Below are 15,000 nucleotides of genomic sequence, written 5' to 3'. Positions count from 1 at the left end.
AGCCCAAGCCACGCCCCCCGCCCCGCCCACACAAGCCCCGCCCCCTCCGCCCTCTCTGACTGGAGATCATCATCAGTCGCTCCGCTTCACTCACACATGAAACATCTCGCGCGCATTAGACACACTTCCCTTCATCTGTCCTGATAGGAATCATAATCATAACCATAAACATGTCTTCAAACTCGACCCTGACGGCCCTGAGGCGGACAGTCGAGCAGCTCAGGCTCGAGGCCAGCGTGGAGAGGATCAAAGTAAGTCATCTCAACACGTTCTGCTCCAAACTCAGAAACATAACTCATATAATAACTGAAGAGGCATTACTGCAATAACGGAAATATTGAATATGACAGCACGACCTTCACATGAGATGTTTATCATTCATTCAGACCGCAGATAATAATCAAACAGTAATGCAGATCATCCAGATTACACTGATGCCTCTGGTAAAGCGCAGTATGGCAAACTAAACAATCGAAATTATGACATTCAGTCATAGTTATGATCTCAATTTTGACTTTATAATCTCATAATCATGACTATGAAAATGTAGACTTTTTAACTGACCATAATTATGACTTAGTAATAATTGACTTTTTATCACTTTATTATTTGACTTTTATTACATAATTATGACAATATCTCAATTTTGACTTTTTAATCTCCTAATTATGACGTTATGATTTTGTGTCATAATTATGACTTTTCTATCTCAATTTTGACTTTTTGTCTCAATTATGACTTATGTTATTATGAAATAGTATGTTATGATGACTTTTCTATCTCAATTTCGACTTTTTAATCTCATAATCACGACTGACATAATTTCGTTTTTTTAAATCTCATAATTATGAAGTTATTAGGATTTAGTATGTCATAATTATGACTTTTCTGTCTCTCTTTGACTTTTTTATTTCATAATTATGACTTTTGACTCAATTATAACTTATGTCATTATGAATTATTATGTCATAATTATGACTTTTTATGTCATAATTATGACTATGACAATTTTGGCTTTTTGTCTCAATTATGACTTATGTCATTATGACTTAGTAGGTCATAATTATGAATTATTATATCATAATTATGAATTAATTTCATAATTATGAATCATTATGTCATAATTATTAATTATGTCATAGTTATGAATTATGTCATAATTATGACTGACAATTTTGACTTTTTGTCTGAATTATGACTAAGTATGTCATAATTATGAATTAGTATGTCATAATTATGAATCATTATGTCATAATTATGAATTATTATGTCATAATTATGACTTTTTATTTCATAATTATGACTATGACAATTTTGACTTTTTGTCTGAATTATGACTAAGTATGTCATAATTATGACTAAGTATGTCATAATTATGAATTAGTATGTCATAATTATGAATCATTATGTCATAATTATGAATTATTATGTCATAATTATGACTTTTTATTTCATAATTATGACTATGACAATTTTGACTTTTTGTCTCAATTATGACTTATGTCATTATGACTTAGTATGTCATAATTATGAATTATGTCTCAATTTTGACTTTTTTATTTCATAATTATGACACATAAATTTTGACTTTATCTCATAATTATGACATCATTATGAATTAGTATGTCATAATTATAACTTAATAGTAACATTATGGCTTAATATAAACTTTTATCTCATTTTCAACTTTTTATCTCATAATTATGCCTTATTTTGTCATTATAACTTAGTCATATGTTAAAATGTTTATCTCTTAATTTAACTTTATCGTAATTACAACTAATGACTTTGTGTCATAATTAAAGTCCCCCTGCAGTCAATAATGTTGTGCTTTCAAACTCATCTTTAATCATCAAAACGACGTGTTCTTCCTGTAAACATAATTCCTTCATGCCATAAAGCAGCTTGACTGTAACTCGACACCCTCGCCTCATTTAGTATGCGCGGTGTCATGAATATGCAAATGAGCCCCGCCTCCACTCCCTCGCTCCAGCTGGGATCCACTCGCTCAACTGTAGAGAACGCTTCACCATGACTAGAGGAAATACTGCTTTAATTCAGACGTATGCCTGGAGCAGAAAACACTGATGAGTGTGTGTGTGTGTGTGTGTGTGTGTGTGTGTGTGTGCTGCAGGTCTCTCAGGCGGCGGCGGATCTTCAGCAGTTCTGCCTCCAGAACGCCAGTAAAGACGCACTGGTGGTGGGAGTCCCGGCCGGCAGTAACCCGTTCAGAGAGCCGCGCTCATGCACACTGCTGTAGACTCCAGGTACACACACACACACACACACACACACACACACACACCTGATGACGTCACTTCAGTGGGTTAATGAAACTAAATCCATAAAGTGAAGCGCCTGAGGGAACACATCGAATCTGAACTCATCATAATTACGACTTTTTATAATTTAAACTTTATCATAATTACGATTTTTTATAATTTTGACTTTATCATAATTACAATTTTTTATAATTTAAACTTTATCATAATTACGATTGTTTATAATTTCGACTTTATCATAATTACGATTTTTTATAATTTCGACTTTATCATTATTACGACTTTTCATAATTTCGACTTTATCATAATTATGACTTCGTAATTTCGACTTTATCATAATTACGACTTTTTATAATTTAGACTTTATCATAATTACGACTTTTCATAATTTCGACTTTATCATAATTACTTTTTATAATTTCAACTTTATCATAATTTTATGACTTTTTATAATTTCGACTTTATCATAATTACAACTTTTTATAATTTCGACTTCATCATTATCACAACTGTTTATAATTTCGACTTTATCATAATTACGACTTTTCATAATTTCGACTTTATCATAATTACGACTTTTCATAATTTCGACTTTATCATTTTTACGACTTTTTATAATTTCGACTGTATCATAATTACGACTTTTTATAATTTCAACTTTATCATAATTACGACTTTTTATAATTTTGACTTTATCATAATTACGATTTTTTATAATTTAAACTTTATCATAATTACGACTTTTCATAATTTCGACTTTATCATTATTACGACTTTTCATAATTTCAACTTTATCATTATTACGACTTTTTATAATTTCGACTTTATCATTATTACGACTTTTTATAATTTCGAATTAATCATAATAACGACTTTTCGTAATTTCAAGTTTATCATAATTACGACTTTTTATGTAATAATTTTGACTTTATCATAATTGCGACTTTTATTTCATAATTTCGACTTTATCATAATTGTGACTTTTTATAATTTCGACTTTATCATAATTACAACTTTTTATTTATTGTTGTGTGGAAACTGAGTCATGTGACACATATTGTACCCGTACAGTGATTATACCGGCATATTTTAAAGCAGCTCAAGATTAATCTCATCGTTTCGACTTGATCACAATTATGATTTTTTAAATCTCATAATTACGACTTTATCATTATTACAACTATTTGTGTCATAATTTCGACTTTATCATAATTACAACTTTTTATAATTTCGACTTTATCATTATTACAACTTTTTATAATTTCGACATTTTCATAATTTAGACTTTTCATAATTTAGACTTTATCATAATTACAACTTTTTATAATTTCGACTTTATCATTATTACAACTTTTTATAATTTCAACTTTATCATTATTACAACTTTTTATAATTTCAACTTTATCATAATTACAACTTTTTATAATTTCGACTTTATCATTATTACAACTTTTTATAATTTCAACTTTATCATAATTACAACTTTTTATAATTTCAACTTTATCATTATTACAACTTTTTATAATTTCAACTTTATCATTATTACAACTTTTTATAATTTCGACTTTATCATTATTACAACTTTTTATAATTTCGACTTTATCATTATCACAACTTTTTATAATTTCAACTTTATCATTATTACAACTTTTTATAATTTCGACTTTATCATTATTACAACTTTTTATCATTTCGACTTTATCATTATTACAACTTTTTATAATTTCAACTTTATCATTATTACAACTTTTTATAATTTCAACTTTATCATTATTACAACTTTTTATAATTTCGACTTTATCATAATTACAACTTTTTATAATTTCGACTTTATCATAATTACAACTTTTTATAATTTCGACTTTATCATAATTACAACTTTTTATAATTTCAACTTTATCATAATTACAACTTTTTATAATTTCAACTTTATCATTATTACAACTTTTTATAATTTCAACTTTATCATTATTACAACTTTTTATCATTTCGACTTTATCATTATTACAACTTTTTATAATTTCAACTTTATCATTATTACAACTTTTTATAATTTCAACTTTATCATAATTGTGACTTTTTATAATTTCGACTTTATCATTATTACAACTTTTTATCATTTCGACTTTATCATTATTACAACTTTTTATAATTTCAACTTTATCATTATTACAACTTTTTATAATTTCAACTTTATCATTATTACAACTTTTTATAATTTCGACTTTATCATTATTACAACTTTTTATAATTTCGACTTTATCATAATTGTGACTTTTTATAATTTCAACTTTATCATAATTACAACTTTTTATTTATTGTTGTGTGGAAACTGAGTCATGTGACACATATTGTACCCGTACAGTGATTATACCGGCATATTTTAAAGCAGCTCAAGATTAATCTCATCGTTTCGACTTGATCACAATTATGATTTTTTAAATCTCATAATTACGACTTTATCATTATTACAACTATTTGTGTCATAATTTCGACTTTATCATAATTACAACTTTTTATAATTTCGACTTTATCATTATTACAACTTTTTATAATTTCGACATTTTCATAATTTAGACTTTTCATAATTTAGACTTTATCATAATTACAACTTTTTATAATTTCGACTTTATCATTATTACAACTTTTTATAATTTCAACTTTATCATAATTACAACTTTTTATAATTTCGACTTTATCATTATTACAACTTTTTATAATTTCGACTTTATCATTATTACAACTTTTTATAATTTCGACTTTATCATTATTACAACTTTTTATAATTTCGACTTTATCATTATTACAACTTTTTATAATTTCGACTTTATCATAATTACAACTTTTTATAATTTCAACTTTATCATTATTACAACTTTTTATAATTTCGACTTTATCATTATTACAACTTTTTATAATTTCAACTTTATCATTATTACAACTTTTTATAATTTCGACTTTATCATTATTACAACTTTTTATAATTTCAACTTTATCTTTATTACAACTTTTTATAATTTCGACTTTATCATTATTACAACTTTTTATAATTTCGACTTTATCATTATTACAACTTTTTATAATTTCGACTTTATCATTATTACAACTTTTTATAATTTCGACTTTATCATAATTACAACTTTTTATAATTTCGACTTTATCATTATTACAACTTTTTATAATTTCGACTTTATCATTATTACAACTTTTTATAATTTTGACTTTATCATTATTACAACTTTTTATAATTTCGACTTTATCATTATTACAACTTTTTATAATTTCGACTTTATCATTATTACAACTTTTTATAATTTCGACTTTATCATAATTACAACTTTTTATAATTTCGACTTTATCATTATTACAACTTTTTATAATTTCAACTTTATCATTATTACAACTTTTTATAATTTCGACTTTATCATAATTACAACTTTTTATAATTTCAACTTTATCATTATTACAACTTTTTATAATTTCAACTTTATCATTATTACAACTTTTTATAATTTCGACTTTATCATTATTACAACTTTTTATAATTTCAACTTTATCATTATTACAACTTTTTATAATTTCGACTTTATCATTATTACAACTTTTTATAATTTCGACTTTATCATTATTACAACTTTTTATAATTTCGACTTTATCATTATTACAACTTTTTATAATTTCAACTTTATCATTATTACAACTTTTTATAATTTCAACTTTATCATTATTACAACTTTTTATAATTTCGACTCTATCATTATTACAACTTTTTATAATTTCGACTTTATCATTATTACAACTTTTTATAATTTCGACTCGACTTTTCATAATTTGAAGAAATGCGTTACGCCAGTCTCTCGTCTCAGTTTGCTGCATTCGGGGGATTTCAGCGTTTGCTGGTGTGTGTTCAGAGTGTGTTCAGGAAGCACAAGCCGGATCAGGACTCATGAAGAAGCCAATGTGTGTTTGAAAACAAGATGATAAAACACTGTATTTTCTGTCGTTATAACGATTGATTGAGTATTTGTCCTGCTCTAGCCTGCGCTTCTCTCACTGTTTAAACATAAAGTCCAGATATATTCTCCATAGTCATCCGCAGCTGTGTGGGATATTATTTTTAGCCCGGAGCGCTGGGCCTGCATCCGGCTCTGTGTTTGGGAAGTCTGCTTTGGGAAGTCTGCTTTTACATCAACAGGAAGACGAGTTTCGACGAGTGTAGAGGAAGCCCTGAGATAGTGGACTCGCGCATTTCACTTTATGCGTTTTGTATGTAATATGCGGTGCGTTTTTATATAATCTTCATGTTTTATTGTGGCTAAAGGAAAGTATAACGACATGAGTCAGGACGGGAAGCGAGAGTCTCTCCAGAGTCTGTGGCTGATGCTAAACTTAGTTTCGTGTGTCGTAACATGTCTGTGTTTTCAGTGGATTTACTCATCATGCATGTGCTGAATGTGGAACAGAGTAAAAACACTCATTCACACAAACACCAAAGTGAATCACTCCCAACATGCTCAGGAAATATGACAGATTCTTTCAGGATTGAATATATTTATTAATCTCTCACTTGTCTGTGTCTTTGTTTGACAGGAGGAAGGACGCAGATCAAAGCAACGCTGATATTTGATATTACACAACTGTAGAAGACTATTGATGCCTTTTCATGAATTTCTTTTATATGTTATATTACATCACACATGTTGTGTGCCACATTATTAAACTGAAGCATTGAATCATATCAATGGATTTATAACTGTATTCATGTATCAGAGGAAATCATTTAATTATTCCAAAAGAATTCTGATCAATGGAAACAACTGTTGATTGAATATAAAACAAATAAATATTTTGTTTGAAAAAACCAAGATATATAATGTTTCATATTGTTTACGTTGCACATGATCCGTCTCATCAGGATGATCATATCTGGGGATCCGTCACATCTGGATGATCATATCTGGGGGATCCGTCACATCTGGATGATCATATCTGGGGGATCCGTCTCATCTGGATGATCATATCTGGGGGATCCGTCTCATCTGGATGATCATATCTGGGGGATCCGTCTCATCTGGATGATCATATCTGGGGGATCCGTCACATCTGGATGATCATATCTGGGGGATCCGTCACATCTGGATGATCATATCTGGGGGATCCGTCTCATCTGGATGATCATATCTGGGGGATCCGTCTCATCTGGATGATCATATCTGGGGGATCCGTCTCATCTGGATGATCATATCTGGGGGATCCGTCACATCTGGATGATCATATCTGGGGGATCCGTCTCATCTGGATGATCATATCTGGGGGATCCGTCTCATCTGGATGATCATATCTGGGGATCCGTCACATCTGGATGATCATATCTGGGGATCCGTCACATCTGGATGATCATATCTGGGGGATCCGTCTCATCAGGATGATCATATCTGGGGGATCCGTCTCATCTGGATGATCATATCTGGGGGATCCGTCTCATCTGGATGATCATATCTGGGGGATCCGTCTCATCTGGATGATCATATCTGGGGGATCCGTCTCATCTGGATGATCATATCTGGGGGATCCGTCTCATCAGGATGATCATATCTGGGGGATCCGTCTCATCAGGATGATCATATCTGGGGGATTCGTCTCATCTGGATGATCATATCTGGGGGATCCGTCACATCAGGATGATCATATCTGGGGGATCCGTCTCATCTGGATGATCATATCTGGGGGATCCGTCTCATCTGGATGATCATATCTGGGGGATCCGTCTCATCTGGATGATCATATCTGGGGGATCCGTCACATCAGGATGATCATATCTGGGGGATCCGTCTCATCTGGATGATCATATCTGGGGGATCCGTCACATCAGGATGATCATATCTGGGGGATCCGTCTCATCTGGATGATCATATCTGGGGGATCCGTCTCATCTGGATGATCATATCTGGGGGATCCGTCTCATCTGGATGATCATATCTGGGGGATCCGTCTCATCAGGATGATCATATCTGGGGGATCCGTCTCATCTGGATGATCATATCTGGGGGATCCGTCTCATCAGGATGATCATATCTGGGGGATCCGTCTCATCTGGATGATCATATCTGGGGGATCCGTCACATCTTGATGATCATATCTGGGGGATCCGTCTCATCAGGATGATCATATCTGGGGGATCCGTCTCATCAGGATGATCATATCTGGGGGATCCGTCTCATCAGGATGATCATATCTGGGGGATCCGTCTCATCAGGATGATCATATCTGGGGGATCCGTCTCATCAGGATGATCATATCTGGGGGATCCGTCTCATCAGGATGATCATATCTGGGGGATCCGTCTCATCTGGATGATCATATCTGGGGGATCCGTCTCATCTGGATGATCATATCTGGGGGATCCGTCTCATCAGGATGATCATATCTGGGGGATCCGTCACATCAGGATGATCATATCTGGGGGATCCGTCTCATCAGGATGATCATATCTGGGGGATCCGTCTCATCAGGATGATCATATCTGGGGATCCGTCTCATCTGGATGATCATATCTGGGGGATCCGTCTCATCTGGATGATCATATCTGGGGGATCCGTCTCATCTGGATGATCATATCTGGGGGATCCGTCTCATCAGGATGATCATATCTGGGGGATCCGTCTCATCAGGATGATCATATCTGGGGGATCCGTCTCATCAGGATGATCATATCTGGGGGATCCGTCTCATCTGGATGATCATATCTGGGGGATCCGTCTCATCTGGATGATCATATCTGGGGGATCCGTCTCATCAGGATGATCATATCTGGGGGATCCGTCTCATCTGGATGATCATATCTGGGGATCCGTCACATCTGGATGATCATATCTGGGGGATCCGTCTCATCAGGATGATCATATCTGGGGGATCCGTCTCATCAGGATGATCATATCTGGGGGATCCGTCTCATCAGGATGATCATATCTGGGGGATCCGTCACATCAGGATGATCATATCTGGGGGATCCGTCTCATCTGGATGATCATATCTGGGGATCCGTCACATCTGGATGATCATATCTGGGGGATCCGTCACATCTGGATGATCATATCTGGGGGATCCGTCTCATCAGGATGATCATATCTGGGGGATCCGTCACATCCGGATGATCATATCTGGGGGATCCGTCTCATCAGGATGATCATATCTGGGGGATCCGTCTCATCAGGATGATCATATCTGGGGGATCCGTCTCATCTGGATGATCATATCTGGGGATCCGTCACATCTGGATGATCATATCTGGGGGATCCGTCACATCTGGATGATCATATCTGGGGGATCCGTCTCATCAGGATGATCATATCTGGGGGATCCGTCTCATCTGGATGATCATATCTGGGGGATCCGTCTCATCTGGATGATCATATCTGGGGGATCCGTCTCATCTGGATGATCATATCTGGGGATCCGTCACATCAGGATGATCATATCTGGGGGATCCGTCACATCTGGATGATCATATCTGGGGGATCCGTCTCATCAGGATGATCATATCTGGGGGATCCGTCTCATCTGGATGATCATATCTGGGGATCCGTCTCATCAGGATGATCATATCTGGGGGATCCGTCACATCTGGATGATCATATCTGGGGGATCCGTCTCATCTGGATGATCATATCTGGGGGATCCGTCTCATCTGGATGATCATATCTGGGGGATCCGTCACATCTGGATGATCATATCTGGGGGATCCGTCACATCTGGATGATCATATCTGGGGGATCCGTCACATCTGGATGATCATATCTGGGGGATCCGTCACATCTGGATGATCATATCTGGGGGATCCGTCACATCTGGATGATCATATCTGGGGGATCCGTCACATCTGGATGATCATATCTGGGGGATCCGTCACATCTGGATGATCATATCTGGGGGATCCGTCACATCTGGATGATCATATCTGGGGGATCCGTCACATCTGGATGATCATATCTGGGGGATCCGTCTCATCTGGATGATCATATCTGGGGGATCCGTCTCATCTGGATGATCATATCTGGGGGATCCGTCTCATCTGGATGATCATATCTGGGGGATCCGTCTCATCTGGATGATCATATCTGGGGGATCCGTCACATCTGGATGATCATATCTGGGGGATCCGTCTCATCTGGATGATCATATCTGGGGGATCCGTCACATCTGGATGATCATATCTGGGGGATCCGTCTCATCTGGATGATCATATCTGGGGGATCCGTCTCATCTGGATGATCATATCTGGGGGATCCGTCACATCTGGATGATCATATCTGGGGGATCCGTCTCATCTGGATGATCATATCTGGGGGATCCGTCTCATCTGGATGATCATATCTGGGGGATCCGTCTCATCTGGATGATCATATCTGGGGGATCCGTCACATCTGGATGATCATATCTGGGGGATCCGTCGCATCTGGATGATCATATCTGGGGGATCCGTCACATCTGGATGATCATATCTGGGGGATCCGTCGCATCTGGATGATCATATCTGGGGGATCCGTCTCATCTGGATGATCATATCTGGGGGATCCGTCTCATCTGGATGATCATATCTGGGGGATCCGTCTCATCTGGATGATCATATCTGGGGGATCCGTCACATCTGGATGATCATATCTGGGGATCCGTCTCATCTGGATGATCATATCTGGGGATCCGTCACATCTGGATGATCATATCTGGGGGATCCGTCACATCTGGATGATCATATCTGGGGGATCTGTCACATCTGGATGATCATATCTGGGGGATCGTCACATCTGGATGATCATATCTGGGGGATCCGTCTCATCTGGATGATCATATCTGGGGGATCCGTCACATCTGGATGATCATATCTGGGGGATCCGTCTCATCTGGATGATCATATCTGGGGGATCCGTCACATCTGGATGATCATATCTGGGGGATCCGTCACATCTGGATGATCATATCTGGGGGATCTGTCACATCTGGATGATCATATCTGGGGGATCCGTCACATCTGGATGATCATATCTGGGGGATCCGTCTCATCTGGATGATCATATCTGGGGGATCCGTCACATCTGGATGATCATATCTGGGGGATCCGTCACATCTGGATGATCATATCTGGGGGATCCGTCACATCTGGATGATCATATCTGGGGGATCCGTCACATCTGGATGATCATATCTGGGGGATCCGTCTCATCTGGATGATCATATCTGGGGGATCCGTCTCATCTGGATGATCATATCTGGGGATCCGTCACATCTGGATGATCATATCTGGGGGATCCGTCTCATCTGGATGATCATATCTGGGGGATCCGTCACATCTGGATGATCATATCTGGGGGATCCGTCTCATCTGGATGATCATATCTGGGGGATCCGTCTCATCTGGATGATCATATCTGGGGGATCCGTCACATCTGGATGATCATATCTGGGGGATCCGTCTCATCTGGATGATCATATCTGGGGGATCCGTCACATCTGGATGATCATATCTGGGGGATCCGTCACATCTGGATGATCATATCTGGGGGATCCGTCACATCTGGATGATCATATCTGGGGGATCGTCACATCTGGATGATCATATCTGGGGGATCCGTCTCATCTGGATGATCATATCTGGGGGATCCGTCACATCTGGATGATCATATCTGGGGGATCCGTCTCATCTGGATGATCATATCTGGGGGATCCGTCACATCTGGATGATCATATCTGGGGGATCCGTCACATCTGGATGATCATATCTGGGGGATCCGTCACATCTGGATGATCATATCTGGGGGATCCGTCACATCTGGATGATCATATCTGGGGGATCCGTCTCATCTGGATGATCATATCTGGGGGATCCGTCACATCTGGATGATCATATCTGGGGGATCCGTCGCATCTGGATGATCATATCTGGGGGATCCGTCACATCTGGATGATCATATCTGGGGATCCGTCGCATCTGGATGATCATATCTGGGGGATCCGTCTCATCTGGATGATCATATCTGGGGGATCCGTCTCATCTGGATGATCATATCTGGGGGATCCGTCTCATCAGGATGATCATATCTGGGGGATCCGTCACATCTGGATGATCATATCTGGGGGATCCGTCTCATCTGGATGATCATATCTGGGGATCCGTCTCATCTGGATGATCATATCTGGGGGATCCGTCACATCTGGATGATCATATCTGGGGGATCCGTCTCATCTGGATGATCATATCTGGGGGATCCGTCACATCTGGATGATCATATCTGGGGGATCCGTCTCATCTGGATGATCATATCTGGGGGATCCGTCTCATCTGGATGATCATATCTGGGGGATCCGTCACATCTGGATGATCATATATGGGGATCCGTCTCATCTGGATGATCATATCTGGGGGATCCGTCTCATCTGGATGATCATATCTGGGGGATCCGTCACATCTGGATGATCATATCTGGGGATCCGTCTCATCTGGATGATCATATCTGGGGGATCCGTCACATCTGGATGATCATATCTGGGGGATCCGTCTCATCTGGATGATCATATCTGGGGGATCCGTCACATCTGGATGATCATATCTGGGGGATCCGTCTCATCTGGATGATCATATCTGGGGGATCCGTCACATCTGGATGATCATATCTGGGGGATCCGTCTCATCTGGATGATCATATCTGGGGGATCTGTCTCATCTGGATGATCATATCTGGGGGATCCGTCACATCTGGATGATCATATCTGGGGGATCCGTCTCATCTGGATGATCATATCTGGGGGATCCGTCTCATCTGGATGATCATATCTGGGGGATCCGTCTCATCTGGATGATCATATCTGGGGGATCCGTCTCATCTGGATGATCATATCTGGGGGATCCGTCACATCTGGATGATCATATCTGGGGGATCCGTCACATCTGGATGATCATATCTGGGGGATCCGTCACATCTGGATGATCATATCTGGGGGATCCGTCTCATCTGGATGATCATATCTGGGGGATCCGTCACATCTGGATGATCATATCTGGGGGATCCGTCTCATCAGGATGATCATATCTGGGGGATCCGTCTCATCTGGATGATCATATCTGGGGATCCATCACATCTGGATGATCATATCTGGGGGATCCGTCACATCAGGATGATCATATCTGGGGGATCCGTCTCATCAGGATGATCATATCTGGGGGATCCGTCTCATCAGGATGATCATATCTGGGGGATCCGTCTCATCTGGATGATCATATCTGGGGGATCCGTCTCATCTGGATGATCATATCTGGGGGATCCGTCACATCTGGATGATCATATCTGGGGGATCCGTCACATCAGGATGATCATATCTGGGGATCCGTCTCATCTGGATGATCATATCTGGGGGATCCGTCACATCTGGATGATCATATCTGGGGGATCCGTCTCATCTGGATGATCATATCTGGGGGATCCGTCACATCTGGATGATCATATCTGGGGGATCCGTCTCATCTGGATGATCATATCTGGGGGATCCGTCTCATCTGGATGATCATATCTGGGGGATCCGTCTCATCTGGATGATCATATCTGGGGGATCCGTCACATCTGGATGATCATATCTGGGGGATCCGTCTCATCAGGATGATCATATCTGGGGGATCCGTCACATCAGGATGATCATATCTGGGGGATCCGTCTCATCTGGATGATCATATCTGGGGATCCGTCACATCTGGATGATCATATCTGGGGGATCCGTCACATCTGGATGATCATATCTGGGGATCCGTCACATCTGGATGATCATATCTGGGGGATCCGTCACATCTGGATGATCATATCTGGGGGATCCGTCTCATCTGGATGATCATATCTGGGGATCCGTCTCATCTGGATGATCATATCTGGGGGATCCGTCACATCTGGATGATCATATCTGGGGATCCGTCACATCTGGATGATCATATCTGGGGGATCCGTCACATCTGGATGATCATATCTGGGGATCCGTCACATCTGGATGATCATATCTGGGGGATCCGTCTCATCTGGATGATCATATCTGGGGGATCCGTCACATCTGGATGATCATATCTGGGGGATCCGTCTCATCTGGATGATCATATCTGGGGATCCGTCACATCTGGATGATCATATCTGGGGATCCGTCACATCTGGATGATCATATCTGGGGATCCGTCACATCTGGATGATCATATCTGGGGGATCCGTCACATCTGGATGATCATATCTGGGGGATCCGTCTCATCTGGATGATCATATCTGGGGGATCCGTCTCATCTGGATGATCATATCTGGGGGATCCGTCACATCTGGATGATCATATCTGGGGATCCGTCACATCTGGATGATCATATCTGGGGATCCGTCACATCTGGATGATCATATCTGGGGGATCCGTCACATCTGGGTGATCATATCTGGGGGATCCGTCTCATCTGGATGATCATATCTGGGGGATCCGTCTCATCTGGATGATCATATCTGGGGATCCGTCACATCTGGATGATCATATCTGGGGGATCCGTCACATCTGGATGATCATATCTGGGGGATCCGTCACATCTGGATGATCATATCTGGGGGATCCGTCACATCTGGATGATCATATCTGGGGGATCCGTCTCATCAGGATGATCATATCTGGGGGATCCGTCTCATCTGGATGATCATATCTGGGGGATCCGTCA

At 38.9% G+C, this 15,000-nt stretch overlaps 1 protein-coding gene across 1 annotated transcript; it reads left to right on the top strand.

Annotated features, from left to right (window-relative positions):
• The first annotated feature begins 111 nt into the window (after nucleotides 1–111).
• gng10 (guanine nucleotide binding protein (G protein), gamma 10) lies at nucleotides 112–7,138 on the top strand. The gene is made up of 3 exons (XM_079813884.1): nucleotides 112–251; nucleotides 2,135–2,267; nucleotides 6,873–7,138. Exons 1-2 carry the CDS (start codon nucleotides 171–173, stop codon nucleotides 2,258–2,260), a joined length of 207 nt encoding a protein of 68 aa, XP_079670010.1. The 5' UTR covers nucleotides 112–170; the 3' UTR covers nucleotides 2,261–2,267; nucleotides 6,873–7,138.
• The last annotated feature ends 7,862 nt before the right edge of the window (nucleotides 7,139–15,000 follow it).

The sequence above is a fragment of the Gobio gobio genome, assembly GCF_949357685.1.
Source record: "Gobio gobio genome assembly, chromosome: 4".
NCBI classification, from domain to species: Eukaryota; Metazoa; Chordata; class Actinopteri; order Cypriniformes; family Gobionidae; genus Gobio; species Gobio gobio.
Note: the sequence above shows the minus strand (reverse complement) of the source record. Positions and strands in the feature narration are given on the sequence as shown.

Bases quoted from the DNA above. Each gene is read 5' to 3' on its own strand.
- gng10 (XM_079813884.1), top strand. From the start codon at position 171: ATGTCTTCAAACTCGACCCTGACGGCCCTGAGGCGGACAGTCGAGCAG. The intron at 252-2,134 runs GTAAGTCATCTC...TGTGTGCTGCAG, and splicing joins CCAGCGTGGAGAGGATCAAA to GTCTCTCAGGCGGCGGCGGA.